The sequence below is a fragment of the Podarcis vaucheri genome (assembly GCF_965113315.1).
Source record: "Podarcis vaucheri genome assembly, chromosome: Z".
Taxonomy (NCBI): Eukaryota; Metazoa; Chordata; class Lepidosauria; order Squamata; family Lacertidae; genus Podarcis; species Podarcis vaucheri.
Window position 1 is genome coordinate 51,211,096 of NC_138758.1, and position 27,346 is coordinate 51,238,441.

Consider the following 27,346-nt stretch of genomic DNA (forward strand, 5'->3'; position numbering starts at 1 on the left):
TAATGAGGCTAATTAGGTGTAAAGGGGGAAGGGTCTGGCATCAGCTGCAGCTTAGAGTAGCTCATCATTAAGCTCTGTAATCTCTACCCCAGAACAGCAGCTTATCTGGCTCCTCCGTGACTGACTGACTGGCCTAGAAGCCTCCCAAGTTAACACCTGAGTACCTGACAGTGCACCTTCTGGGAGGCTGGGGAGAGGCTTAACCCTACAAACTCCTGTCGCAAAAGGATCTGTGCAAAGCGGGTTTAGGCTCTTCAGGAGGATGATCGCCCACACAGGTCACGTTTTGGAGACCAGGCCTGGAATCATCACACTTCATATAAAGGTCAAATACTGGAACTGCAAGAGACATGCCTCTCTCAAACCGAAAAGACACGCTCAGAGTTGCTGTTAAGAAGCAGCTTTCCAAAACATGCTAGCATATACTGGTGAAAGTGTTATTTATGTATGTTTTTGATGTTATTGTTGTGAGCCGTTAGGAACTCTTACCAGGAAAAAGTGGCATACAGATGTTGAATTTGGGTTGCGTTGGGTGTGTCCACTCGTAGGTGAAGACATATGTTTAGAGTAATAGTGTGAGTCTTGAAGCGTACTCACCACATGGACGGACTCTGCTCCTGCACTGAGCTCAGAAGGAGGGGGTCAAGCTCACACCACAGTCTGAGAATCAGACATGAGATCTGTTTTCATATTACATCCTCCTACCAGGACGGCTGCATGTATGAACTGGGCTTAAAACAAAGTCCAACATCTGGGCAGACTCACTCTGAACCTGCCGTGGGAACCTCAACTCACCCTGTCTCAATCCCCCATACAGTGACACGAAAATATTAACTGGCAATATTGGTATGAGATGATGGTCTACCTTACACAGTTATTTCTTCTAGATTGACAGAGGGGCAGTTTCCCAGTGGCTAAGGCTGTACTCACCTGCATGTAGGACAAGGGCAATGTAATTGTCCAGGGCGCTCCACAGCCAAAGGAACGCACATGGCGGATACCTAACTCTTTATTGTCAAAGCAGACGCAGTCACTTCAATGGCTCCAAATAGCCTCACAGACCAGTCTAACGTCTAGGCAGCTATTCCCAGGTCCGGGGTCTATGGAACAGCTGCAGGAACTGGGGACCTTCACTTGTTTATGTACCCCACCCGATGGGCTGCACACATGCAGCCGGAAACTGAGCCTGCGTGGAAGCTTCCTCTGCTCTTCCCTCTTCAATCCCCTCCCGATTCTGGGAGATAGTGGTGCAAGAGAAGTTGGGGAAATACCCAGCCCTTTCACTTGCTTGACCTGTCTCTTCCTCCTCTTTTTCTGCCCCATCCTGTGCTCCACCTTCCAGGTATGAAGCTTCCCCTGTGTCTGACTCTAGCCTCCTGGCTGGTACGGTTCCCCACAAATCACTCGCCCCCTCTCCTGAATTAGACTTACCCCTCTTTCTCCAGTGCACACTCATCGGAGTCCTGCCAGTCCCTGACAATAATCTTGGGACACAGCTGTAAGGGTTTTTGTGGCCTCCCCTATCTCACCAAGCTCACTGACTTATTGTTCATCATTACCATTATTCAGATGTTTTCATCTGGGCAACTCCAAAAGTGACCTCTTTACCCAAAGTTCCAACCTTATGTGATTAGTCAAGTTTCTCACACCTATCAAGTTGTGTTGACTTTGGCCCACAAAAGCAACTTTGACTTGGGCTTTGAGAACAGAAAGCAAGCTTCCAACTTCCTCCTGTGGCTCCAAAAGTCCAGGAAGGAAAGAGTAATTTGTGACCACAAGGATGGCTCCAGCGTTTCTCTTTTCTTCCAACACCTCTGCACAAAGCAACAGAAATAGTTACAGCACTACAGGGAGTTGAACCTTGTTAACACTAATGCAAGAATATAGGCTATACTGTATTCATCTAATTCAGATTGAGAGAGGGAGGACATCAGCTCCATGGAGACCAGAATACTTGTTGGAAAAACTCATTCTGTAGCTAATCTTTGAAAAAGAACTACAAAGAGTGGTGGTGATTTGAGAAACAGATCAAGAATTAAGCCTTCAGAAAGGTCAGTCTTTGCTGGCTGTGTGCATGCAGTCGGATACTTCCCACATCCAGACACTCCACAAAAGGCTACAGCACTTCATGTACTGTGAAATCTTTCACTTTTACCATTATGCGTATTCAAAGCCTCACAGAATGTTTGAATTTTGTTTTTGTTGCCGATTCCACAAGACACACAATTCTGATCAGACAAAACTTCTGACCACCCGACTGGTTTACCTGTGTCTACCCCGCATAAAAAATGCTCCAGGCGGCATTCACTAGAACTGGCTGCAGCAAAAGTTAATACATAGAGTTACACACCACCCCAATCTCTGAGCAGTGAGAGACTCTGGGGAGCTCAAGCCCTTTACCCAGGTTTCAGTTTCTTCAGAATGAAAGTCAGTGGAGATTGCGGTGTGTTTAGGACCATCTATGTGGTGGCCATTAAGAGAGATAGCTGCAATGCACTGGAGAAGGACTCTGCCTTCTGAAATATTTTCAGGAACTACAACTGGCAGCTATCAGACAGCAATGAGAGATCAGTCCACGGGAACAAGTGAGACCAATTCTGAACTCCATTAGGTCCCAGTTAGCTTCCAGGCGCAGTTCAAAGGCCTTGTGCTTACATTTGGTCAAGGGTGTCTGACGGACTGCTTCCTGGCATACGTTTCAAACTCATATGTTAAATTCCTCCTCGGAGACCCTCCCCTGGTGTCTAAAACAAGAGAAGGCATTATCTAGGAGAGAACTTGTTCTACAGCGGTGCCTAAAGTGAAAGCTTCCTCCTTTTGTTCCTGGCATTCCAATGAGTGCATGGTTGTCCCAATCATTACTTTGACAATGATGATCTTTGCTTCTTCCAGTACACTGACATTAGTTCGTCTGTCTTCCCAAGAGATGTGTAAAAATTTTCAGAGACACCGTTGATGGAATCTTTTGAGGATCTGGAGATGGCGTTTATAAGTGGTCCATGTTTCACAAGCGTACAGTAAAGTCGGTAGTTCCCTGTGAATGTCCCAGTCCTCAAACACTCTGCGCTTCAATTGGGAGAAAGCTGCACTCACAGAGCTCAGGTGATGCTGGATTTCAGGATCAATGACGGCCCTTGTGGAAATAGAACCGCTGAGGTAGGAAAAGTGATCAACACTTTCCAATGTTACACCATTAAGTTGGATTTGTGGCGCTGCAGAGGGGTTGATTTGTGCTTGTTGGTTAAGCACTTTGATTTTTTTAGATATTGAGTGGTATGCCAAGCTTTTCATAAGCTTCCGTGAAGATATTTAGGATGGTTTGGAAGTCATCCTCTGAGCGTGCACACGCTACGTTGTCATCAGCATACTGAAGCTCTATGGTGGATGTTATGGTAACCTTTCAGCCTACTCAGATGAAAGAGCTTTCCATCTGTTTGATATATGATTTCCACCCTGGTGGGGAGTTTCCCTTCGACAATATGTAGGATCATGGCCATGTACATAATAAATAGAACTGGGGCGGTATCACATCCCTGTTTAACACCTGATCCCACTGTGAATGGTTTACTTTGAGAGCTGTGAAAAAGGCAAATTCCATGCTAGGGATCATTAGGAAACTGAAAATAAAACTGCTGATTATCATAATGATGTTATACAAATCTATGGTGGGACCCTATTTGGCATACTGTGTATAGTTCTGGTTGCCTCATCCAAAAAAGGATATTGTAGAGTTGGAAAAGGTTCAGAAAAAATAGGCAAGCAGAATGACTGTGGAGATGCAGCAACTCCTCTATGATGAATGATTTGGGTCTTTTTAGTTTAGAGAAGAGATAAGAGGTGATATGGTAGAAGTTTATAAAAATATTCATGGCACAGATAAAGGGGGTAGAGAAAGCTTCTTCTTCCTCTTCCATAATACTTGAACCCGTGCTCATTCAATGAAGCTGAATGTTGCAAGATTTATGACAGATAAAAGAAAGTCCTTCTTCACACACAAACTACGGAACTTGGTTCCATAGGAGGCAGTGAGGGCCACCACCTTGGATGGCTTTAAAAGAGGACAAGACAAATTCATGGAGAGAGAGGATCTTCAATGGCGACTGGCATGCTCTGCCTCCTCCAGTTTCTGGGAATCGCTGGTCGGTAGAGTGCTGCAGTGCACACGTCCTGGCTGCGGGGCTGCCACAGGCTTCTGGGTGGCCCCTGTGACAACAGGAGGCTTGATTACACAAACCATTGGCCTGATCCACCAGGCTTATGTTCTTATGTACTAAAAATATCTCACCCATACTTTTAAATTTCATAGCTGCTTAGTCCTCTCTCAAGTACACACATCTGCCACTTGATCTCAAAATTGCAACATTTCAAGACAAAGAAGGTTATTTACATCTTGAAAACATGGATGGGCATGGAGTGGATGGTAGCATGGCTGGGGTTGCGCAAGACTCTCAGAAACAAGGTCAACGGTAATTGTTGCACTATATCCTGCAAAGGAAGAGAAATTGGAGCCAGAACACAAGGAGACATTAGTACGAGGCAACACAGGGCACAAGGGTGGTGCAAATGGACAAATGAAAGAATTAGCAGGGCAGCAGTTTGGTGATCTGCTTAGGGTAAAACACAGAAATGTCACAGCATCACAGAACTGTAGAGCTGCAATGGACTCCAAGTGCCATCTAGTCCAACCTCCCTGCAATGCACCCAACCTCTGTTTAAAAACCTCCAGTGAAACAGAGTCCACCTCCCTCCAATGGAGACAGCTGCCCTGTCAGAAAGTTCAAACACAGAAAATTTCTACAGAGGCTTTAGTGGCAACAAGAACAAAATGGGGTGCATTGCTTAACTTGTTCCCAGCAAAAGCCATAGATAATACTGAGTTAGGAGCTGTGTAATGGGATGGGGTTGGGGAGTGGGACTCCCTTCAGTGCAGCAATATGTCTCTCCTCTGTCAGGACAGAGAGCAAGGAGATGTGTGCTTGAAATTTCCTGCTGAACATTCACAGTGCTTAAACCCCTGTTTTGCTGAATTTTTTGTCTTTCAAACTCTTGAAAAGGTGGAGCATCTGGAACAAAAAAACACACTAAGGATTAGTCAGCCAGTGACTTTGTAGTTCTGTATTTCCATCCACTATCCTTGTTGACCTTGGGCGTTCCAGGAGATGCAACCAAAAGGGAAGCCAAGGTGGTCATGTGTGGCCTAGCAGGAAGAAAAGTGAACACTGAGATGAAGAGTGCAGGGTTCAAGTCATGTGCAGAGGCATGCCCTCTTTTGAATTCCCTTGCAAGACCTGCAAGTCAAGAAATTTATGGAAACTGGTTTTACAGGATTTCTGCAAAGACAAAGAGCAGGTCTCAGCAGTGCATGAAAGCAAGTGTTTTAGGGTACATGTCTGTTGCCCCCACTATGCATGTTTGCTGCAGGACACACAATTTGCCATGAAAACTGTGAAGTAACTCTGGTTCCCTGTAGTTTCATTCCTGCCCCCACCTCAATGGCAACCATGTCAAAATGGCTGTACCAGTCACACTAGAAAGCATAAACAAGCCCCTGGTTTTTGCATTTTATGTTCCTGCTGCCTTAAAGAAAAGAAAACCACTTCAAATTACATATATTATTTATGCATTTTTAGAGTTGTCATCGTTTTATATAAGGTTTCTTTTTATATCATCCTTTAACTGTTTTCCCCAGGAATTGCTTTTCATTGGATATTAACTCCAAAATCTTTTCACAATTCTTGCCATCTCCTGAACAAATCAGTAAAAGACTTAAACCCACTTCAATATGTATATAGTTTTGCCTAACAATGCACACTAATTGTATCTCTTTAATAGGAAATATGTTTATTAATAAAACCCTGTTTGTCTTTATTACCAATGATGGGAGTTCAAAGCAGAGAAACAAACATCTAAACATCAAGGAGGTGTCAGAGGTAAACGAAGGGAGGCCAAGTGAAGCGCATGTGATGCGCTAATTGTATTCCAAAAAAAAAAAGAAAGAAAGAAAGAAAAGAGGATTAATGGAGGGAAGACAGAAATGGAGCTCCCAATTACCACAGAAGTGTCTATTTCACAATGCACTTCCTGTGACTTGAGAAAGACATTTTTGCACCCATTGGAATTTCGAAGAAAGCGGCTTCCCAGCTGTTATGTGCATAAATCTCTCATGCTGTACATACACAGCTTATTTAAATAGCAAGAAAAAGTTACCATTTACAAAATGTATATTTCAGTCATAGCACACATGCACACACACACAAAATCTGTCAGTTTGTGAGGAAAAGTGCAGAAGAGAAAGCAACACATTCAGTTAGGACACCCCCCCCCCGCTAGATTAAAGCAGCTGCTTTGAGGAGCGTGATCCAGCCAATCCGTCCACAGCGAAGCTCACACTCCCAGCCCTTTGCTAAAACTCAGGGGCACGGCAGGTCTTGAAGGTTCCACCCACCACTGGGCGGCCAGGAGGGACCCCCATGTTTCCTGGCTGATGTGGGAAGACTCTTTTCTTACAGCACAAGGTGCTTGTTGCTTTCCTTGCCTCATTTCTGTTGAGAGGGATTTACTCAAGGGCTTCGCCAAAAATTCCAGTGCAATGCACACCTCATTATATAGTCATAGATCCAAAAACATATCTACACCTACAATCTATCCATGGCCATATTAATTCAACCAACTCTTTTTTCCTTCAGGGAATATTGCTAATTTAACATATTCTGTTGATAATAATAATAATAATAATAATAATAATAATAATAATAATAATAATAAAAAAAAAAAAAATTTATATCCCGCCCTCCCCAGCCGAAGCCGGGCTCAGGGTGGCTAACAACAATAAAACAGTATAGAAGTATAGCATAAACAACACTCTAAAATCATTCATTATAAAATTAATTAATTAATGATCTGAATTGGCAGATTGCTACAATGAATAGCTGCAACTGACTTGAATTACGCCGGGTCGAACTGTTGCAGGGTCTGCCCACCTGTCAAACCGGTGATCCTGCGCCCTGCCAGCAACAGGCTTCTGGTTCGTTTTGCTGGGCTCCCTCCACCGCTGCTGTAAATAACTAGGTAAGAACACAAGAAGTGCTTTGTTGGATCAGGCCCATGGCTCCTGTTCTCACAGGGGCTGACCAGATGGGAAACCAGCAAGCAGGATTTGAGCACAACAGCATTTCCGCATGCGTGATTGCCAACAACTGGTATTCAGGAGCCAGGCTGCTGTGGAGGCAGAGAACAGCCAAGGTGGTTCGTGGCCTTTGATAGCCTTGTCCTTTGATGGTCTAAGGCAAACCACCACCGCTTAGCTTCAGCTTGTCCATTGGCAACGTCAAAGGCAGAAAGACAGGAAGTCAGGTGAGGGAGTCAAGGCAGAATAATTTATCAGCTGAACACTTAAATTCCCTCTTCACTAATGCTAAAATATTACACTGCCACTTCCCGCTCTCCAAATCCTTCTTCAGTAACGGGGAGATTTAAAGAGGCTTTCAAATGGTTATTACTTTACTTCCACGGCATCTTCCCAGAAGGCAAACATCATCAGTCCCGCCACAAAAAAAGGCTGGGGATTTTTTTTAAAGTGTCCTCAAATAAAATTAAGAAGGCAGCAGTAAACTTCTCCTATGCCATCCTGTGCTCAGGTGTGGTAGGGATGTGCCCAGTTTTAATGTTGGGGTTAATTGATTCAGAGTTAATAAACGCAGCCTCCTTCTGAATTCAGAGCCCCTGTCACAAAGCTCCACCCACAGACACACCAAGGGAGCAGTGAAAAGGAATCAACCCTTCAAGGGCGGATTAATACAACCACAAACAAAACCTCCCGAGGCTGGAAGGGGGCCCCTTGTTGGGCTGAGGCATATGGAAAGTTCAGCTCCAATTGAATGTCTCAATGACAGCTGACACTCCACCATGCTCCAGCGGCTGCAGGAATATTTCCTCCCATTAAAGGCACTGGGAGATGCTTCCTCATAGGAAGAAGGAACTAATGAGGAGGGGCCTTTTATTTCTCCTTCTCCCAGTAGTGAAAGCGAAGCTGAATGGAGTGGAGGAGTGCTTGGCAAATTCCGCCCTGCTCAGTGAGTATTTATTCAGGCTTTACATTTGATCCAAACTAACGGCTTGAAACTATAAAGCATTCTCACTTTAAAAATACAAACACGATTCAGGTAAGCAGCTTCACCCATCATCATCATCGTTGTCATCATTATTATTCATACAGTTTATACACTGTTTGGTTGTATGAAAACCCAACAATCTCAAAGAGGTTTACAACATACTGTATATAATATACCAAAATTCATTTCTCTCTATTGTCCTGATTCCAGCAACTGAAAAGCTGCCCCAATCAGAAATGTAATTTCTAGAAGATGCTCAAAGCTCCACCCACGTCTCTCGTAGCACCTAGTCTAAGTCCCCAGATTTACAAATCAGTCTCCATACAAAATCCATTGAAGTTGAAGTGTGTCGCCAGATTCAGTGGCGTAGCGTGGATTGTCAGCACCCGGGGCAAGGCAAGTAATTTGCGCCCCCTAACCCGTGGATTTGCGCCCCCTAACCCTAACCCCCAGATGTTGCGCCTGGTGCGGCCGGCCCCCCCTGCACCCCCACGCTACGCCACTGGCCAGATTCATTGAAAAAAATCTGGTAACTTTAACCTAGTCCCACCATTGTGGAGTCCTTGCCAAAATGAGCACTTCGACAAAGTCAGGTGGTTCACGTAACCCAGCACTGTGTACCCTGAACGCCATAGCAGAATTCGGGCTGTTCTGCTGCCCATAATCCTTCCACTGGTGATGCCAGGAATGGAACCAATGCAAGCCAAGCCTGTGCCCCACCGCTGACCCTGCTCTTGGCCACTCTGAGATGGACACGGCCATCAAAGCCCCACAGCCATTTACATCATTGCAGACTACAGTTAGCGATACCTCTATGACCCTTGAAGCCAATTCCAGGTCTGATTATTAGTTTGTTTTAAAAAAAACATATTTATGCCTTAACTATGCTAAAAGTCTAAGGTAGCTAACAAAATCGAAATCACAAAGATACATGAAACACAGTAAAAGCAGTCACAGAATAAAACCTAAGAGGCAGATGGTCAAAACCCAAAGACTCCCCCTCCCCCCAAAAAAATCCTTCCTGTCGGCCAAAAGCCAACAAAAAGGGGACAGAACATTGCTCTCTTCGGACAGAGTTCCACAGCCTAGGTGTGTGACTAGAGATAAGGCCCTCTTTCTGTGTCCCACATACAGTGGGACCTTGGGTTGCGGACGTAATCCGGACGGAGGCACATCCGCAACCTGCAGTGTTCGCATCCTGAAGTGCCGCAATTGCGCAGGCACAATTTGGAACTTCTGCGCATGCGCAAGCGGCAAAACCCAGAAGTAACCCGTTCCGGTACTTCCGGGTTTCTAGCGGTCCACAACCCGAAAACACGTAATCTGAAGCGTCCGTAACATGAGGTATGACTGTACACAGACAGAGGTAGGTGAGGCACAGGAGAGGCCTTCTGCTGATAACCTTTGTTTGACTTGATTTCTCGACAGAAAGCACAGACTATCCACTAGTGTGATGTCAAATTTGTATATATTAAAGCTCTAAAACAAGACAGAAATGCTTTACGGAATTTGCTAATAAACAGGTTAGACATTTTGTTAAGGGACAGACTTCACCAACTCTAAAGGACACGTGTGAATGCTCAGTTGCCAGCCAGCCCTCCATGGCAATCAATGACCCCGCAGAACAGCCTCTCCCCAGAGCCCACGCGGGGTTGCCCCCATCTCCCACTCACATTGAGGGTCTCCATGTGCATCCACTGATAATTCAGTTGGCTTTTGTGCATCACAAGTCTGTTTTGGATCTTTGCGAAATCCACAGTGGAAGTCACACCCATGGCAAAGACATGCAACGGCTTCGGCAGCATGTTCGCCACAGGCCTCTCGGACCAGGCCTCCGCTTCCCCATCACTGCCCCACAGCCCCACACTGCATTATCTGCTATCAGTGACCCCTGAAAGCTCTGACTTCGCTACCCCATTTGCTTACGATGTGACACAGCAGAAGCTTTAAAGGGGCTCAACTGCAACGAAGGTTTGCCTCTCCCACCGATTTTTAAACAGAACAAAGATACCGTGTTTTCCATAAAGACACAAGATTTTTGATGCAACTAAAGTCAATAAATGTTAAGAAAAGGTAGAGGATTTGAGAACGGCTCTGGGGCTGAGGCTACTGCACAGGACTAAGAGTAACTCAACAACTTACTGTATTTTTTGCTCTATAAGACTCACTTTTTCCCTCCTAAAAAGTAAGGGGAAATGTGTGTGCGTCTTATGGAGCAAATGCAGACTGCGCAGCTATCCCAGAAGCCAGAACAGCAAGAGGAATCGCTGCTTTCACTGCGCAGGGATCCCTCTTGCTGTTCTAGCTTCTGAGATTCAGAATATATTTTTTCTTGTTTTCCTCCTCCAAAAACAAGGTGCGTCTTGTGGTCTGGTGCGTCTTACAGAGCGAAAAATACGGGGTAGGTCTCTAGGGGACCTAAAACCACAAAGAGCCACTTATGAGAAATGGCTTTCTCTTCCACTGAGAAATTTTACTACAAACAAGCAGTATGCACATTTTTCTAAATAAATAGAATAACAAATCTCCAGAAAATCTGCACAGATTTTCCTAGTGCAGATGTTTCCTCCATGCCCATTTCTTCTTCCTTTCAGATCAGAGAGCAGCTTCTAGGGCAGCTTTGAAAGGACCATCCAGCCGGCTGTCAACCAGAGCAGGTATCTTCAAGCCCTTCAAAACCAGGACCCAACTGTAGCCCAAACATGCATCCGGGGACCCATTTCTTAATCATTTATGGTATATTTACAAGGCGCTAACGTTCCTGTTGTGGCCCACCTTGGATCAGGGTGCAACCCACTGATTGAAGACCAGTGAGCAAGAGGAAGTCATACTAAATTGTTCATCGTCTCGTTGTCTACTTCAGTGCAGCTAACCTTGCAGTTAGCAACTGCAACCAACATTTGCATTGCATTTGGATAACAATATTTGTGCGCTATCTTGAAGCAATGTTTGAGGAGGACTAAAAATAAAACATGCAATCCTGCTATTCGGCCTTAGCAAATTGGCAATTAGGTTCATCAAGGGAAGAGCAAGATGTGTACAGGAGTGGAAAGGCGCATCCACTTCCATGCTCTGACGTTTTGCCTTTCATCTCAACCAGCGAAATTTTCAGCTAAATTCAAACTAAATAAAATCCGGAGCCATCAAGGAGTCAGCCATAACGCTTTTAAACAGCACATTGCTGTTATACACCAATGTAAGGTCAGATCAACAAGGGCTGGTAATCATAATCTAACACAGATTTTATTACAGATGATTTTTGCAAAAATAAATTAACTAAAAGCATAGTCATAGTTTGTACAAAATGTATTAACTATTTTGTTCATCTTCTCTTTTTAAAATAATTTTTTTTATTTGTTTTTCAGATTAAAATTTTGCAGCCACATATCGAACATACATCACAGAAACAAGATTCCATGGGATCTCCGGGTCTTCCCTCCTCCCCGTTGTGGGTCTGATTGTTAGTCGTTTCCGCCTGCATCTTTTATATTACTGTAACCCAAATCATTTACCTCTCCGTTGTCTCCAAAATTCACCTTCAAAATTTTGTTCACCTTCAGGTTTGCCTGCTATAACCCACAAATTCAGTTTGATTTTAAATCAAAACTTGTTTTTATTCAAAACTGCTCTTACAGAATAAATGTCCATATCCTCAACGAGACAGCTGTAATGATTTAATAATGGCCAGGCCCAAACTGGCTGAAAACGCAGAGCCACATCCATAATCATAAGACAGATTTGTTTATGCATTCATTCATCCCAAAATTTCTTTGTCTACGCTGTCAAAACCAATTTTTTTAATGTCTTACAATATTAAAGCACCCTCAATTAAAGGACTCTTATCATGGTACCAATTAGAAGGATGTGTCAGTATTTCCTGTTCTAAGGGACTCTCTGCAACACCTCCTTCAAAACTGGACTTAAACAAATTATGCAAACCCAAGAAGAAAAGATGGAAGTTAAGGACCCCTTATTTCTCAACCCCACCCACAACAAAACAAACCACCAAAACCCAAGTGTTTGGCAAATAAAGTAAGGTTTGTTTACCTTGACAACCTGGCTTGTAAAATCTGAAGTGACCTTGGCTGGGCCTTATTTTTTTTAAGGGAAAAAGGTGTGTGGAGGGGAGGAAGTGGAGACTTCCACTTTAGCCTTCTCTTTGGGCAATGCATGCAGCCTTTAGTCTCCTTACATTATTAGTTATCAGCCCAGGTAGCTAAAAAACCTACCTGCTGTCTGCCTGAGCTGTGTGAAATCACAAAACTTTTCCAAAAGTGTGAGATCCTCTGATGGAAAGCTTCAACAATGGCACAGAATATTAAGAGGAGGTTTTGGGGGGTGAATGCAAGGCCAAATCGGGTAGATATAAAAAATATTTATATATCACTTTTCTGGTGTTCAAGGCCATTTACAACCAACAATTGAAAATACAGGCAACAGTGAAGCATTAGCAGAATCAAGCAATCAGGACAATAACAGCCGCAGAAAAGCTTCAACCAAATGCTAATCTGTTTTTCAAAAGTTTTGCAATGTTTATGAAAAGAAAGTCGAGGGAGCAGGCCTAGCTTTTGTTGGAATAAGTTTCCATAGCTTTGGAGCAACGATAGTATAAGACCGGCTCTGATATACCAGGGTCCGCGGTTGTTAAAGACAGCACAAAGGCAATTAAGCTTCTTGACTGGATCTCAGCAGGCAAGCAGGGGGAGATGGTCTTTGAGGTGCAAGGGTGCAAAGCTTCCAGAGTCAAAGCCAGACCCTCAAATTGGGCCCACAGGCAACGCAGTAGCCAGCACAAGTGGCATCAAACGGGCTGAAAATGCAGTAGCTGACGTGTCTGTGTCATCTTCAAGGGCAGCCTGACTGCAAGCACAGTGCAAATAATCATAGAATAATAGATTTGTAGAGTTGGAAGGGACCCTGGGGGTCATCTAGTCCAACCCCTACAATGCAGGAATCTCAGCTCAAGAATCCAGGACAGATGGCCATCCAAAAGCCTCTGCTTGAAAACCTCCAATGAAACAGAAAAATCACAAAATGGCAGATCAATGCTGCACGTTTTGACCTGTCCATAAAATGGGAATGCCCTCCACTGAGCTAAGGATGGGGAATGGCACTCCAGGCAGTGACTCCAAACTGCTTCTCCGGAAAATCAGAGAACCTGCATCACTCACAGTCAGGGAGACTCCATCTAACCTGCGACCATTCGGAACCACTATCACCCGCCTCTTTTCTGAATCCAATTTTAACCCATATTCCAACCTTGCCCGGTTGACTGGGGAAAACCTCACTAGGGGCAGGAAAAGCTGTATGGTAGACAGGCAGAAGAATGAAGCAACCTTACACAACGTTAGAACGTTCATCCATCTAGCTCAGCTTTGTCTATGCTAAACAGAATCAGTTCTCCAGGGTTCCACACAAGGCTATTTCTGAGTCCTGTGACATCCGCAATTGGACTCAGTCCCCTCCTCCAGATTGTCTGTGTTTCGCAAGAGGGATTCAAGCACATGTTGAAGGTTTAGGTTTGCAAAATTCCAGTAGAATCAACTCGTTTAAAACAAAGCAAAACACAAAAACCCCCAGAACTCTTGTGGTTAGGAAAGGGATACGGAGAAGTACTGAGAAGTGTGGGGTGGTCAAATGATTAATGGAAAGATGGATAAAAGCAGCACAAACAAATCGGAAGAAATGCTCAGCAAGAACTGGATACAGTCTGAACTCTGTGCAAGCAGATCAGGATGCGTGCGCAATGAACAAATTATCCTAAGGAGCCCTTCAAACCACTGGTAGGAGGAGGAAGCGAAATAAAGGCCTAGGCAGGGATTTGAGGGTCAGGGAGGGAGGGAGGCTACGAGGAATATTCATGCGGAGCTTATATATAGGAGGGGCACTATATAGGGGCAGGAAGGAAATGGGTGGGCAGGTCGAGGGCTGAGGAATTCTGGGGTAGGCTGGGACCCCAAAGCCTCAAATGGGAACCTATGAATTTATTAGCCAAACTTCTGGCTGCAGATCTTTAGCTGCATTTACTTAATTACCTGATCCCAAAACACACAGACTTGCTCATTTTTTAAAGGAAAAGGCTATGCCTGGGCTCTGAACACCAGCAAGAGCCGCTTCTGCTGTACAGAGAACTGGACGCAGTGCTGCCGCCTCTGGCCACTAGGTGTCACTCTAGGAAAGAGCACCACACATTCCTAGCGGACACTTTGGGGCTGCCCAGCGTCTCCCCTTCCACCACCAGCGCGCAATAAGGCTATAAATATTTTAATCGCCACACTATTAAGTAATTAAAATGGCTATTTATGAGGAAGAATGCTTGAAATCACTTTTTAACCTTTAACATTTCACAGTTTAGAAAGCAAAATGCGCAGAGTTGTATTTACGGAGTGGCACTCGCCCGACTTGCCTTAAACCGCGAGGGGCAAAAAATGATTCCGGTCTTATTTTAGGAAAGCTCAGTTCAGACTGCTGGCTTCACTGACCCAGAGAGGGAAAGAGAGCGAGGCGGCCTGCCTTTCCCAAACTGCCACTAAACCCGATTTAAGTTATCATGCAAACTGAGGGCACGATTCACCAGGGACTTCTCCCGTGCAAACCCCTTTGGGCCCAAGTCCCTCTATCCAAACAGGTCACATCTTGCCATGAGCATCCCAGCAAAGTCAACCAGAGGCCTGCGTCCCCTTCCCCCACTCCAAGCAAGACCAGAGTGCCCTCCTTCCAATGTGTAGAACATCACAGATTTGGGGGAAAGGATTTGAAACAGAGGTTCTGCCATTTCTCTTGCCACAAGCCACTCTGCCCAGGAGCAAATTTTGAGAAGGTGAAGGGTCACGGAGAGCCTGTTCTAAGCCTTCCTCTGGGGCAGTCTGCCTCCTGAGCACTGCCTAGTGAGGAGTCCTCCAGGAAGCGGCTATCTTTATTTAACATAAATCTATCTGGCTGGCTAATCCCCACTTACCCCAAACAGTATGGGCACCCACCCTCCTCAAGTTGCTAGGCAACCAGCAGGAGTAGCGTCAGGGAACACAAACGAACTGCCTCCAGGAAGGAAAAAGGTTGGTTGCTGCTTGCCATGGATGAGGGAGGTTTAAGAGTTCAGCAGCCTCCGTGCGCCTTGAGCTCCTATTTACATGGCTGGGAATTAAAGCTACAGCTGGGACTTGAGAAGCATAATGCTTACACCTGACATTTTAATGAGCCATATAGAAACACGCACACACACACACGAATACATCTGCTCTTATATTCAGTGTCAGAGGTACACTCCACGCTATGCAGGAGGAAAATAAACTCAGAACGTCCTGCTGATTCAACAGCATTTTATTCGAGCAATTAAGAGAGAAGGCGAGAGCGACACGTGCTCCCAGGAGGAGTTAAGATAAACCATTTCCTCTTTTTTTGTTGTTTCAGAAGCACAAATAATTTGTTACGTGCTAATGGAGAATCGCAGGCGGACCCCAGGCTCCGTTCTCTCTGATACTGGATGCGCGATGAGCACTCCGGGATCCTTGCAGGCTTGTTTGTGTTGCATGCGTTGCGCATGGGTCTCTGACCAATTCCATGAAACCCCATGTGGCTGAAAATGCCTCCTCCCACCACCCTTGCCAAGAGCCCCCCCCCCAATCCCAACCCCCCCCCCCCCCCCCGTTCTGGAGTCCCTCAGTGGCTGCTTGCTTGTTTGCACTAAGTGCAGTCTGGGGATATTTGCCCTTTGCTCCCCCAGCAGCTATTTTGGAGATTCCTGTTTACTCACTGGATTCTCCCTCCCCCTCTGACACTCTCCAATACTTCCACCCCATTCTTCCGTCCTGCTTGCCGCACCTTCAGGAAAATGCAAAAGCTTTGCCACAGTGGCACTGAGTGACCAAACACCAGCTCTATGGCATCACACAACCAGAAATCAGGCATGCACTAGCTATGTTAACTCCTCTATAATTTTTTTTAAAACAAACCTCATTTTAATGATGAAGATTTTATGTGAGTTTGCTTCAATTTGTGGATTTCAGCCATGCTTAATCTATAATTGTATCTGTACACTGCTTGCATTTTTTAACAGGACGCGTATTATACATTTTCTAAATAAAATAATAATAGTAAGAAATAAATATTTGTTCACCTAGCCTTCCTTATTAATATTACTCTAGCACATAAACCTGCCTTCAGTGGATGTTGCGCTGAATTCCTTTGCTTGTATATTGTTATTATCATCATCTGATGATGTGTTTTACTGTTTTTGCACACTGCTTCGGATATATTTCTCTGGCAAAAAGCGGTGGACATACATTTTTGTGTGTTGGTGTGTGAGAGAGTTTTAACCAAACAAAAATAAATAACCCAAACCAATGCAACCTGTGGAGAATAGAGCTCTGTGTTAAAGAGCGGGCAGACGACTTACGGGCTCAATCTTCAGTGCATTTCTGTAGCTCCCAAAGAAAGCAGCCTGGGCCTTCAGGAACGCCCTGGCCACACCATCTCCTGTGGTCATGGAGACTTTCTTCAACCGGCTCTTCAGCGCAGAGACCTGGAAGCACATGGCACACAAGGAGGATTTATCTTCAAGGAAGACAAGCCGGGAGACGGCACACACTAGCAAGGCGGCGAAGGGACACTGCTGGTGGGGGTGGCTGTGGCCAGAGAGAGGAAGGGAACTGCGCTTCGCATTCATTAGCTTTTATCTCAATACTGAAGGAAAGATAATGGCTTCTCTATCACATAATATTAATGGCAACAATAATTATTATTTATAAATACAGTGGTGCCTCGCAAGACGAAAAGAATTCGTTCCGCGAGTCTTTTTGTCTTGCAATGTTTTTCGTCTTGCGAAGCACGGTCCGTCGCAACTGCGCCTCTTCAAGCGGCTTTAAAAAAAAAGGCGCAAGACGTTTTCGTCTTGCGAAGCAAGCCCATAGGGAAATTCGTCTAGCGAAGCAACGCAAAAATGGAAAACCCTTTCGTCTAGGGAGTTTTCCGTCTTGCGAGGCATTCGTCTTGCGGGGCACCACTGTAGCAACAGATCTCATTGCTGGCTCTGCCCCACTCTTGATTAAAAGGGACAGGAGATCAGGACTGGAGAAGAATCGCGGCTGTCAGCACAGGAGAGACTGGGCTGGGCCAGGGAAGAGACACAAACCATCCCTGACTATTAAGATCACCACCAAGGACTCTGCTTCATAAACTTTTGACCACTGTGAGTCAGGACCATGTCCTTTACTGCCGTGGCCCTAAGGCTCTGGAATGACGTTCTCAAAAGGAATCACAGAGTCCATCCATTTGAGGAAAGGATAAGTGTAGGGTGCCTTTCATGGGAGAGAATTGGCTTCCATCTTAAATGTACCAGTAACTAAGTCCTACTGAAGTCAGTGGGATTTACCTCTGAGTAAACACATTTAGAACTGTACTATTAGCCAGTTAATGAAAGCTGTCACCAATGGAGCAAAATGGAACAAATTTGCTCTTTTGGGAATGCATAGTGGGATTTTTTAAAAACTCATCATAATTAACTTTATGTTGTGTGTGTTTAAAGTTTTTAAACAGCTGTAAATCACCTCAGGCTTGGATAGAGGTGAGGAAACAAGATTTTAAATGAATGAATGAATGAATGAAGCGCTTTACAATTCCGAAGTTACTGATCCTCACAACACCCTGCAAAGTATTTTCAGAAGAGGGAAGAGAGTTTTGCCCGTTGCAAACATTGAGGGAGAGGGGGAAATTCCTGGTTGCGACGAATGAATTATAAAGGAGATCATTTCTTTAAAAGGCAGGGGTATCATCCTGCTCCACCATGGAATATAAAGTGCAATGCTCATTGACAACGACAACATCTTCATCCTTGGAAGCAGCTCTTTACTTCCTCACTTCTCAAAGGCTCTCGCTACCTGTGCATCAGATTATTCCTCACTTAACCTTCACTGCCCTTTCTCTTTCATCCTGGAGGTGTTTAATTGCCTCCAATTCACAGAGCTGCACTTCAGGTGAACACAGACCTAACGGTCTCATTACCATTTACACAAAGAAGTACTCCATGATGGTAACTGAGCAATATCAACTTGCACACCTTCCTACACTGACAAATTCTCAAAATTAACACAAGCCTTCAAGGTTACCTGAATCATGTGCCTTTGGTGTTCCAGGCACAAACCAGAGGTTCCTGTTCATTCATTATCGTGCTCTATGCTCCAGATAAAATAGTCGGGCTAGATGATTTAAATGTCTTTTTTGGCATTTAGATATCTACACAGTGTAGCTGAGAGAAAGCAGTTATCTTCTTTCTAATGTAATCAAGGAGAGCTGGCAAATGTATTTTGTATATTAATGCACACTTTTGTAATTGCCTCACTGAGCCCCACCTTCACTCATAGAGCACCCCCCCCCCCTCAGTAAATGGCCACTGCCTTTATATTATTTTCTTTTAAAAAACCAGCAACACTGTGCCTTTGAACATCTGCAACCATTACAAAGGTGGTGACTGCACATTTTGGGCATTCCAGATTGAGACCGGAAGTGTTCCCACCAATGGAAAAAACTGCTCTCCTTCCTGTTCCTCCTTCGTGCAACTGAGTTACGCTGCTGAAGTACAGAAGTAGATTAAAGGATGGAAGACCTGGGAGAGGCTGCAGGGGCAGAGGGGGCAGGCTTTGCAGAGAGAACTTCTGTGTCTTAACAACTGAGTTCCTCAAGATCTGCATGGCTGCAGAGCGGATCAAGCACACTGGCCATTTGCAAATAACAGAAGACGAGGAGGATGTTTAGGATTCTGGGGGTCAACTCTACTACAGGCTGTGCTCCCTTCTTTGGCTATGGGGTAAGAAGTTTGGGGGAACTTCAGCTGGCCCCAGGGGGTTACTAGCTCCAATAATGAGCACAAGCCAGCTCCTTCCTCTTTAGCTCCCTTTTCCTAAAGAACAGCCAGTGTGTTCTATCAGTGTGCTCTATCAGAAGGGGCTATATTGCTGTTTCCATTAATGCCAACAGCTGAACAGGTCAACTGGCAAAATCCTCTCCAGATCCAGATGGGGCAGAGGGCTCTCGCAAAGCTTTGAAGCACAGCAGGAACCAGCATTCTGCCTTACCAGGGAGGAGGACTTCAGCTGAAGTCATGAAGGTGCCTCTGACCACAAGGCAACACCACAGAGAGCAGCAGGGGCTTATCTTGATTAGCCATAAGGCATGTTAGGGTGGCTACAATGAAGATGTGCACCGTTTAGTAGAAAGCTAGTAGAAAGGGGCTGAGGATGGGAGAAAGACAAAGAAGTAGAAAGGACTTCTTTCTCTCCCATATACCTGCCTGGCCTAAGTGTCCCTTTTCCCCAAGAGGTTTGAAGGGGGCCAACACAATAATAAGGCCTTTTCGGTAGTGGCTCCCCATTTGTGGAATGCTCTCCCCAAAGAGGCTCACCTGGCACCAACATTACATGGCTTTAGATCCCTCTGAACGAAGCCTTTGCCTATTAAACCATCTATGGCCATTTAAAATGTGTGGGTACTGTTATGATTTATTTCTGTGGTTTTTAAAATTGTCTTTTATTATTATGCTATGTAAATTATGTTTTTAACGTCATACATCACCCTGGGATCTTCACATAAAGGGCAGAATATAAATTGGAAGAAGAAGAAGAAGAAGAAGAAGAAGAAGAAGAAGAAGAAGAAGAGGAGGAGGAGGAGGAGGAGGAGGAGGAGGAGGAAGAAGAAGAAGAAGAAGAAGAAGAAGAAGAAGAAGAAGAAGAAGAAGCCAACAGCCAGAGATTCAGAGGGCTGGCTTCCTCTGTGTTGCACTGCCTAAACTGTGGGAGTGTAGCAGATCCGGGATCTTCATAGCAGGGGGTGGCAGGAGAAAGGCCCACTGGTGTCATGTTGGCTGGGGCAAGGAGGATTCTGGACAGAATCCTGCAACTGTGTTGTGGCTTGAACTGCCTACAACTTCTTGTTCTGATCAGCAGCTCCAGTGGCAGAGGGAGTGGGGAAACCACTGCCTGACCAGCACAGGACCTGGCAAAGATTGTTGTTGTTGTTTAGTCATTTAGTCGTGTCCGACTCTTCGTGACCCCCTGGACCAGAGCACGCCAGGCCCTCCTGTCTTCCACTGCCTCCCGCAGTTTGGTCAAACTCATGTTCGTAGCTTTGAGAACACTGTCCCACCATCTCATCCTCTGTCATCCCCTTCTCCTTGTGCCCTCCATCTTTCCCAGCATCAAGGTCTTTTCCAGGGAGTCTTCTCTTCTCATGAGGTGGCCAAAGTATTGGAGCCTCAGCTTCAGGATCTGTCCTTCCAGTGAGCACTCAAAGATTACTGAAGCATTTAGCTAATGTCCAGACTGTCTATGCACCTTGCAGAGAGATGATTCCTGGGAGCGGGGGAAGACTACCAGCAAGTTCCACAGGGGACTCATTTGTTTCTGATGATACTCACAAGTATACATCTCTTAGCATCTAAGAGAGATACTCCAGAAACAGGTGCTGAAACTCTTTTGCCTCAGAGCTCTAATCTTCTGCATGTTTTAAGATAGTAGCTAAACAGAGAGGACTTTAATATGCAGATCTAAATCAGGGATTCCTGTCTGAGTGGAAAGCAACTGCAAAAAATGTCATATTTGATGCAACTATTGGTTGTGTGAGAACCACCACATTGGACATTTTTGGAAGGTACCAAGATTACTCCAGAAGCATAAAGCAAAGCAGAACGGCCACTTCTTTCTCATTGATTTGTTTAGCAAAAGGGCAGTTCTGCATTACTTTTTGTACAACTATGGAGGAAGAAAGCAGTAAATAAAGCATTTACTAACAAAAAAGTGTGTTTCCCTTATTCCTTGCTACACCCCCCCAAGAGTTGCATTTTCCTTTCTGTAAACTAAAACAAAACAAAACACAAAAACAAAAATGCACTAAAGTGTGCATTCCACGAGGTGTTAAAGAGATAGAAGGAACAGTTTTGGGTCCACACTGTCCACCCAGAGGCCTTAAAAGCCAATGTCTTCTACTCTGTAACCCGAAACATAACCCCCCAACTCAGCACAGGTCTGAACAACCCAAACACACTTTGTGAGTCCTTGTCTATGCCAGCAAATGGCATCTCGGGGAGGTAGCTCAGGTCAAAGTTCATTTCCAGCCCTAAGCCCCGGAAGCGCCAGGCCTGGTGCTTCGGAATGTGGGAACCCACTTTCTCTGCAGGGACTTAGCTCTTGGCAGCTGACAGATGTGTGGCGGCCATCAGCTCTCCTTGCTCTGCATTGAGTAAAAGGACAGACTGCAAAGGCCCAGGGGCCCTCTCTCCTTCACTTTTACTTTACACGTTCCATAAATCAGCTGATTTATTTATTTCACATACAAATTCATAGCCTGCCTTTTATTAGGGCCCGGTCCTAATAAGGTGGCTTACAGAATAAAAATAAAACAAACTGGATTACGAATGGGAAACAAGCTTCTGGGGTTCAGCTCCTGGCAGAAATCAAGCCCTCTCTGCTTGGAAGCAACAGAGTCCCAAGTCAAAGAAGAGGCCAGCTGCCAAAAGTGTCCCCCCCCCGCCCCACTGCCCCCCTTCCTGTGGAAACGCTGCCCACAAGCTGAGACAGTCACCCTCCGCTCAGCTGCTCTGCTTAAGCAAAAGGAAGCATATTTTCCAACTCGGACGGTAGCCGCTACACACAGGGGCTGCTTCTTACCCAGGCAGGCACAGAAACACGCAGCCAATCCTGGAAGTGTTTTTAGAGAAGATTTTTATACTCTTGGCAGCTCAGGATTAAAGGTCAGGCTTAAGCTATCACCATGTTTCAAAATGCAATCTGTGCAGTGCAGCATAATGAAATGGTTCAGTAGAGGTGCGAGTGGAAATTCTTTTAATTAGATCCAAGGCTTTTAGTTGTCAACATGAATAAAGCAAGAAAAACACATTCCTTTGCAAAACACAATATCAGAAAGGGAAATAAAGAAAGAAATGCAAGTTACTTTTTAAAAAAATCAAGAAAACAGAAGCTTTGCACTCATGTGACCCACTCAGCAAGTTTAAATGCCCACAACGTGAAAAAGCAAATATTCATGTGTGTGTGTGTGTGTGTGTGTGAGAGAGAGAGAGAGAGAGAGAGGGAGAGAGATTTCCTCCTCCTAAGGCCATACTAATAAATAAGAAGACGGGATACTTCACTGACAGAATAAAATAATCACAATAAAATAAATACAAGCCAATTAGCCTGTTCACAAGAGCTGATCTCTGAGTAACATTTTGAGGCGCCGAAACATTGTTGATTAAAGGGTCTGGTGCTTTGTGTGGTGTGTTTCCTCCAAGAAATCCCCAACTTTGTTCAGATCTCATCTGAAACTCGCTTTCCAAAAAAGAGAGCGCATCTCTTGTGTTCCCAAAATAGCAGGCTCCTTCCACTTCTAGATGAAACCTGTGAGGTGTGTGTGTCCAAGTAAGGAACCTGAATTCCTCTTAGTCACTGATGCAAAGTTTTATAAGGGCATGAAAAAAGTCATCCAGTGGTACAATTTTCACCACCAAAGCCCCTGCCCTAAGCAGATTGCTGGGTGCCAAACGGGGGGCTGGGGCTTTCCAATGAAGGCACCCTAATAATAGGCTTCTTCCCATGCAGACACTCACCTGGTGCCTACTTTATTTGCTGTTAGATACTGTATGAACCCTGTTCTGTTCTGATGAATTCTTAAAAGGAAACATTTTAATATTACCTTTGCTGTTCGTTGCTGAATTTCTGATGATAGTCTTTGGTTGTTTTTTTCAAACCCAAGAGGAGGCGTGTAGTGGTGATAGGGGATTCCCTACTGAGGGGAACAGAAGCAGTGATCTGTGGGCCTGACAAGATGTCTCGGGAAGTGTGCTGTCTCCCCGGGGCTAAGATCCAAGATGTAACTGAACGACTGCAAGGAATCATAAAACCCACTGACGAATACCCCTTCCTCTTGGTTCATGTGGGAACCAATGACACTGCAAGCAATAGCCTCCAGAAGATCAAAAGAGACTACGAGGCTCTCGGCAGGAAATTGAAGCAACTAAATGCACAAATTGTCATCTCGTCTGTCCTCCCAGTTGAACGACGTGGCCCAGGGAGAGAGGGGAAAATAGTGGAAGTGAACAGCTGGCTTCGCAAATGGTGTAAACAGGAACGGTTTGGATTCTTAGATCACGGACTACAGTTTCTTGAAGATGGACTTCTGGCAAGTGATGGGCTGCACCTCACAACGGTTGGGAGAAATGTTTTTGCCAAAAATCTCAGAAACCTCATCAGGAGGCTTTAAACTGACTAATGTGGGGGAGGGAGACAGTGCTCCTGAAGGTAGGAGTCTATCAATTAATGAAGATGATCATCCAAATGTCATAGACCAAATGGAGCAAACAGCACGCGGACCTAGTGGTGGGAGGAAAAAATCCTTAAATAAGAGACACGGGGGAATGATTAATGGACTTCAATGTCTCTACACTAATGCGCAAAGCATGGGAAATAAACAAGATGAGCTTGAGCTCTTGGTACAGCAAACTAAATATGACATAATAGGCATCACTGAAACCTGGTGGGATAAGTCCCACGATTGGAATGTAATAATGGGGGGATACAATCTATTTCAGAGAAACAGACCAGACAAGAAAGGAGGAGGAGTGGCGTTATATGTCAGGGATGTGTATACCTGTGAAGAGATCCAAGATTTAGAACCTCAAAGCCAAAGTGAGAGCATTTGGGTCAAAATTAAGGGTCATTGTGGGAGTTTACTATAGATCCCCAAGCCAAACGGAGGACATAGATGATGCCTTCCTGGAACAGATGGCCAAGCATGCAAAAGGAAGGGAGATAGTAGTAATGGGGGACTTCAATTACCCGGATATTTGTTGGACGTCAAACTCAGCCAAGAGCATAAGGTCAAACAGATTCCTCACTGGCCTTGCAGACAACTTCATTGTCCAGAAAGTGGGAGAAGCAACAAGAGGAACAGCCATTTTAGATCTGGTCCTAACCAATGTTGATGACCTGGTTAGTGGGGTAGATGTGGAAGGATCATTAGGCGCGAGTGATCATGCTCTTCTGAAGTTTACTATACAGCGGAAAGAAGCAGCCAAGCATACTAGGACTCAATTTCTTGACTTTAAGAAAGCCGACTTCATAAAACTTAGGGAAGTGCTGGGTGAGATCCCATGGACAGCAATACTAAAAGGAAAGGGAGTTCATGATGGCTGGGAGTTTGTTAAGAGGGAGATAGTAAAAGCACAACGACAGGCAATACCAATGAGACGGAAACGTGGAAGGTGCCTAAAGAAGCCAGGGTGGCTATCTAAAGAACTTTTAACTGAATTAAGATTAAAAAAGGATGTGTACAAAAAATGGAAAAGGGGGGAAACCACCAAAGAGGAATTCAAACAAATAGCCAGCACGTGTAGACACAAAGTCAGAAAAGCTAAAGCACAGAATGAACTCAGGCTTGCTAGAGAGGTTAAAAGCAACAAAAAAGGCTTTTATGGGTATGTTCGTAGCAAAAGGAAGAACAAAGAAACAGTGGGGTCACTCAGAGGAGAAGATGGTGAAATGCAAACAGGGGACACAGAAAGGGCTGAACTCCTCAATGCCTTCTTTGCCTCAGTCTTCTCCGATAAAGAAAACAATGCCCGACCTGAAGAATTTGGAGCAAATGATTCAGCAAAGGAAACACAGCCCAGAATAACTAAGGAGATAGTGCAAGAATATTTGGCTAGTTTAGATGTATTCAAGTCTCCAGGGCCAGATGAACTGCATCCAAGAGTATTAAAAGAACTGGCAGATGTTATCTCAGAACCACTGGCAGTCATCTTTGAGAATTCCTGGAGAACAGGCGAAGTCCCGGCAGACTGGAGGAGGGCAAATGTTGTCCCTATTTTCAAAAAGGGGAAAAGAGAGGACCCAAATAATTACCGCCCAGTCAGTCTGACATCAATACCAGGGAAGATTCTGGAACAGATCATTAAGCAAACAGTCTGTGAGCACCTAGAAAGGAATGCTGTGATCACCAATAGTCAGCATGGATTTCTGAAAAATAAGTCATGTCAGACTAACCTGATCTCGTTTTTTGACAGAATTACAAGCCTGGTAGATGAAGGGAACGCAGTGGATGTAGCCTACCTTGATTTCAGCAAGGCATTTGACAAGGTGCCCCATGATATTCTTGTAAAGAAGCTGGTAAAATGCGGTCTTGACTATGCTACCACTCAGTGGATTTGTAACTGGCTGACTGACCGAACCCAAAGGGTGCTCATCAATGGTTCCTCTTCATCCTGGAGAAGAGTGACTAGTGGGGTGCCACAGGGTTCTGTCTTGGGCCCGGTCTTATTCAACATCTTTATCAACGACTTGGATGATGGACTCAAGGGCATCCTGATCAAATTTGCAGATGACACCAAACTGGGAGGGGTGGCTAACACCCCAGAGGACAGGACAGGATCACACTTCAAAACGACCTTGACAGATTAGAGAACTGGGCCAAAACAAACAAGATGAATTTTAACAGGGAGAAATGTAAAGTATTGCACTTGGGCAAAAAAAATGAGAGGCACAAATACAAGATGGGTGACACCTGGCTTGAGAGCAGTACATGTGAAAAGGATCTAGGAGTCTTGGTTGACCACAAACTTGACATGAGCCAACAGTGTGACGCGGCAGCTAAAAAAGCCAATTCAATTCTGGGCTGCATCAATAGGAGTATAGCATCTAGATCAAGGGAAGTAATAGTGCCACTGTATTCTGCTCTGGTCAGACCACACCTGGAGTACTGTGTCCAGTTCTGGGCACCACAATTCAAGAAGGACACTGACAAACTGGAACGTGTCCAGAGGAGGGCAACCAAAATGGTCAAAGGCCTGGAAACGATGCCTTATGAGGAACGGCTAAGGGAGCTGGGCATGTTTAGCCTGGAGAAGAGGAGGTTAAGGGGTGATATGATAGCCATGTTCAAATATATAAAAGGATGTCACATAGAGGAGGGAGAAAGGTTGTTTTCTGCTGCTCCAGAGAAGCGGACACGGAGCAATGGATCCAAACTACAAGAAAGAAGATTCCACCTAAACATTCGGAAGAACTTCCTGACAGTAAGAGCTGTTCGACAGTGGAATTTGCTGCCAAGGAGTGTGGTGGAGTCTCCTACTTTGGAGGTCTTTAAGCAGAGGCTTGACAACCATATGTCAGGAGTGCTCTGATGGTGTTTCCTGCTTGGCAGGGGGTTGGACTCGATGGCCCTTGTGGTCTCTTCCAACTCTATGATTCTATGATTCTATGATTCTAAGCTGCTTTTTAATTGATGCATGTGGTTTAACTGTTTTGACTTCAGTTAACTGTTTTTGAAATCAATTACTGAAAGGTGGGACGTAAATGTTTAAAATCAAATAAGTTGGTAGCTTAAAGAAAGATTAATGGCACCCAAAGGTGCTCTTCACATAACGAATCGAAACTATAAATAGGGACAAATGGCTGCATTTTGCACCTCTCCGCATAGCGACAGGTAGCCTTTCCTGTTCTTAACCAAAAGTAGTACTTTAAAAAATATATATATAAAATCTTTTGAACGTGGGGCAGAGGGACGACCGGCCTGGCCTTGTAGGATGCCTTCTCAGGAGGCAAGTATGCTCCTGCCGATAGATGAGTACAAGATTCAGAGGTGCAAAGCACACGGGCGTTGCACCTGAAGATTCCAGAAGAAGGTATGAGGAAAGGGGGGGGGTGATGCGGACTCCAACCCCAGGCAGCAGATAATCCAGGCAGCAGCTCAGGCCAGGTGAGGCAGGAACTGGGGCAGCTCCCAGTGCAAACCCCAGGAATAATGGAAGTTCCTTTGACAAAGCTCTGGCCCCAACGGAGCACATGGAATGGAGCCATTTTTCTGAATGACCAAAGGCTCACACATGCAAGTTCATCAAGAATTTAAGCACTGCTGGGTGACTGCCAACTGCATCCCTGCTCAGGTGCTGGGCAACTGGAGAGGTAATGAAACTGGGTTTTCATTCCTCAGTGGAAGAGTTTCCTTCCTTTGAGACTGGGGTTGCTGTCATGACACAGGGTGCCTGGTGTTTGGAACATGATGTGCAGTTGTACTGCAAGATGCCAGCAGCTCCCTTTCAACCCAGCCCAAGCAAACATCAGTTCATCACTGGTGATCTCAGGAGTTTCACAAAACACTCAGCGTTTCTGTAAGCTGATGGCATTTTTAGTCCTGCGAAATATTTGCATCTATGTTGCGCATGGGTGATTCCATATATACGTGGCCTTCAACACCTC

The 27,346-nt window shown here is 45.0% G+C and overlaps 1 protein-coding gene and 1 long non-coding RNA gene across 6 annotated transcripts in view; one reads left to right on the forward strand and one right to left on the reverse strand.

Annotated features, from left to right (window-relative positions):
- DENND1A (DENN domain containing 1A) overlaps positions 1 to 27,346 on the reverse strand; it is a 268,662-nt gene that overhangs the window by 54,225 nt on the left and 187,091 nt on the right. For all 5 annotated transcript variants that reach the window (XM_082208835.1, XM_082208833.1, XM_082208834.1 and 2 more), the window contains one exon: positions 16,507 to 16,632. In XM_082208835.1, the coding sequence (XP_082064961.1) occupies positions 16,507 to 16,632 (126 nt within the window). The remainder of the gene's footprint in view (positions 1 to 16,506; positions 16,633 to 27,346) is intronic.
- Positions 7,505 to 11,622, forward strand: LOC309523394. Its single transcript, XR_014215347.1, has 2 exons — positions 7,505 to 8,072; positions 11,477 to 11,622. It is a non-coding gene; the product is annotated as an uncharacterized lncRNA (long non-coding RNA).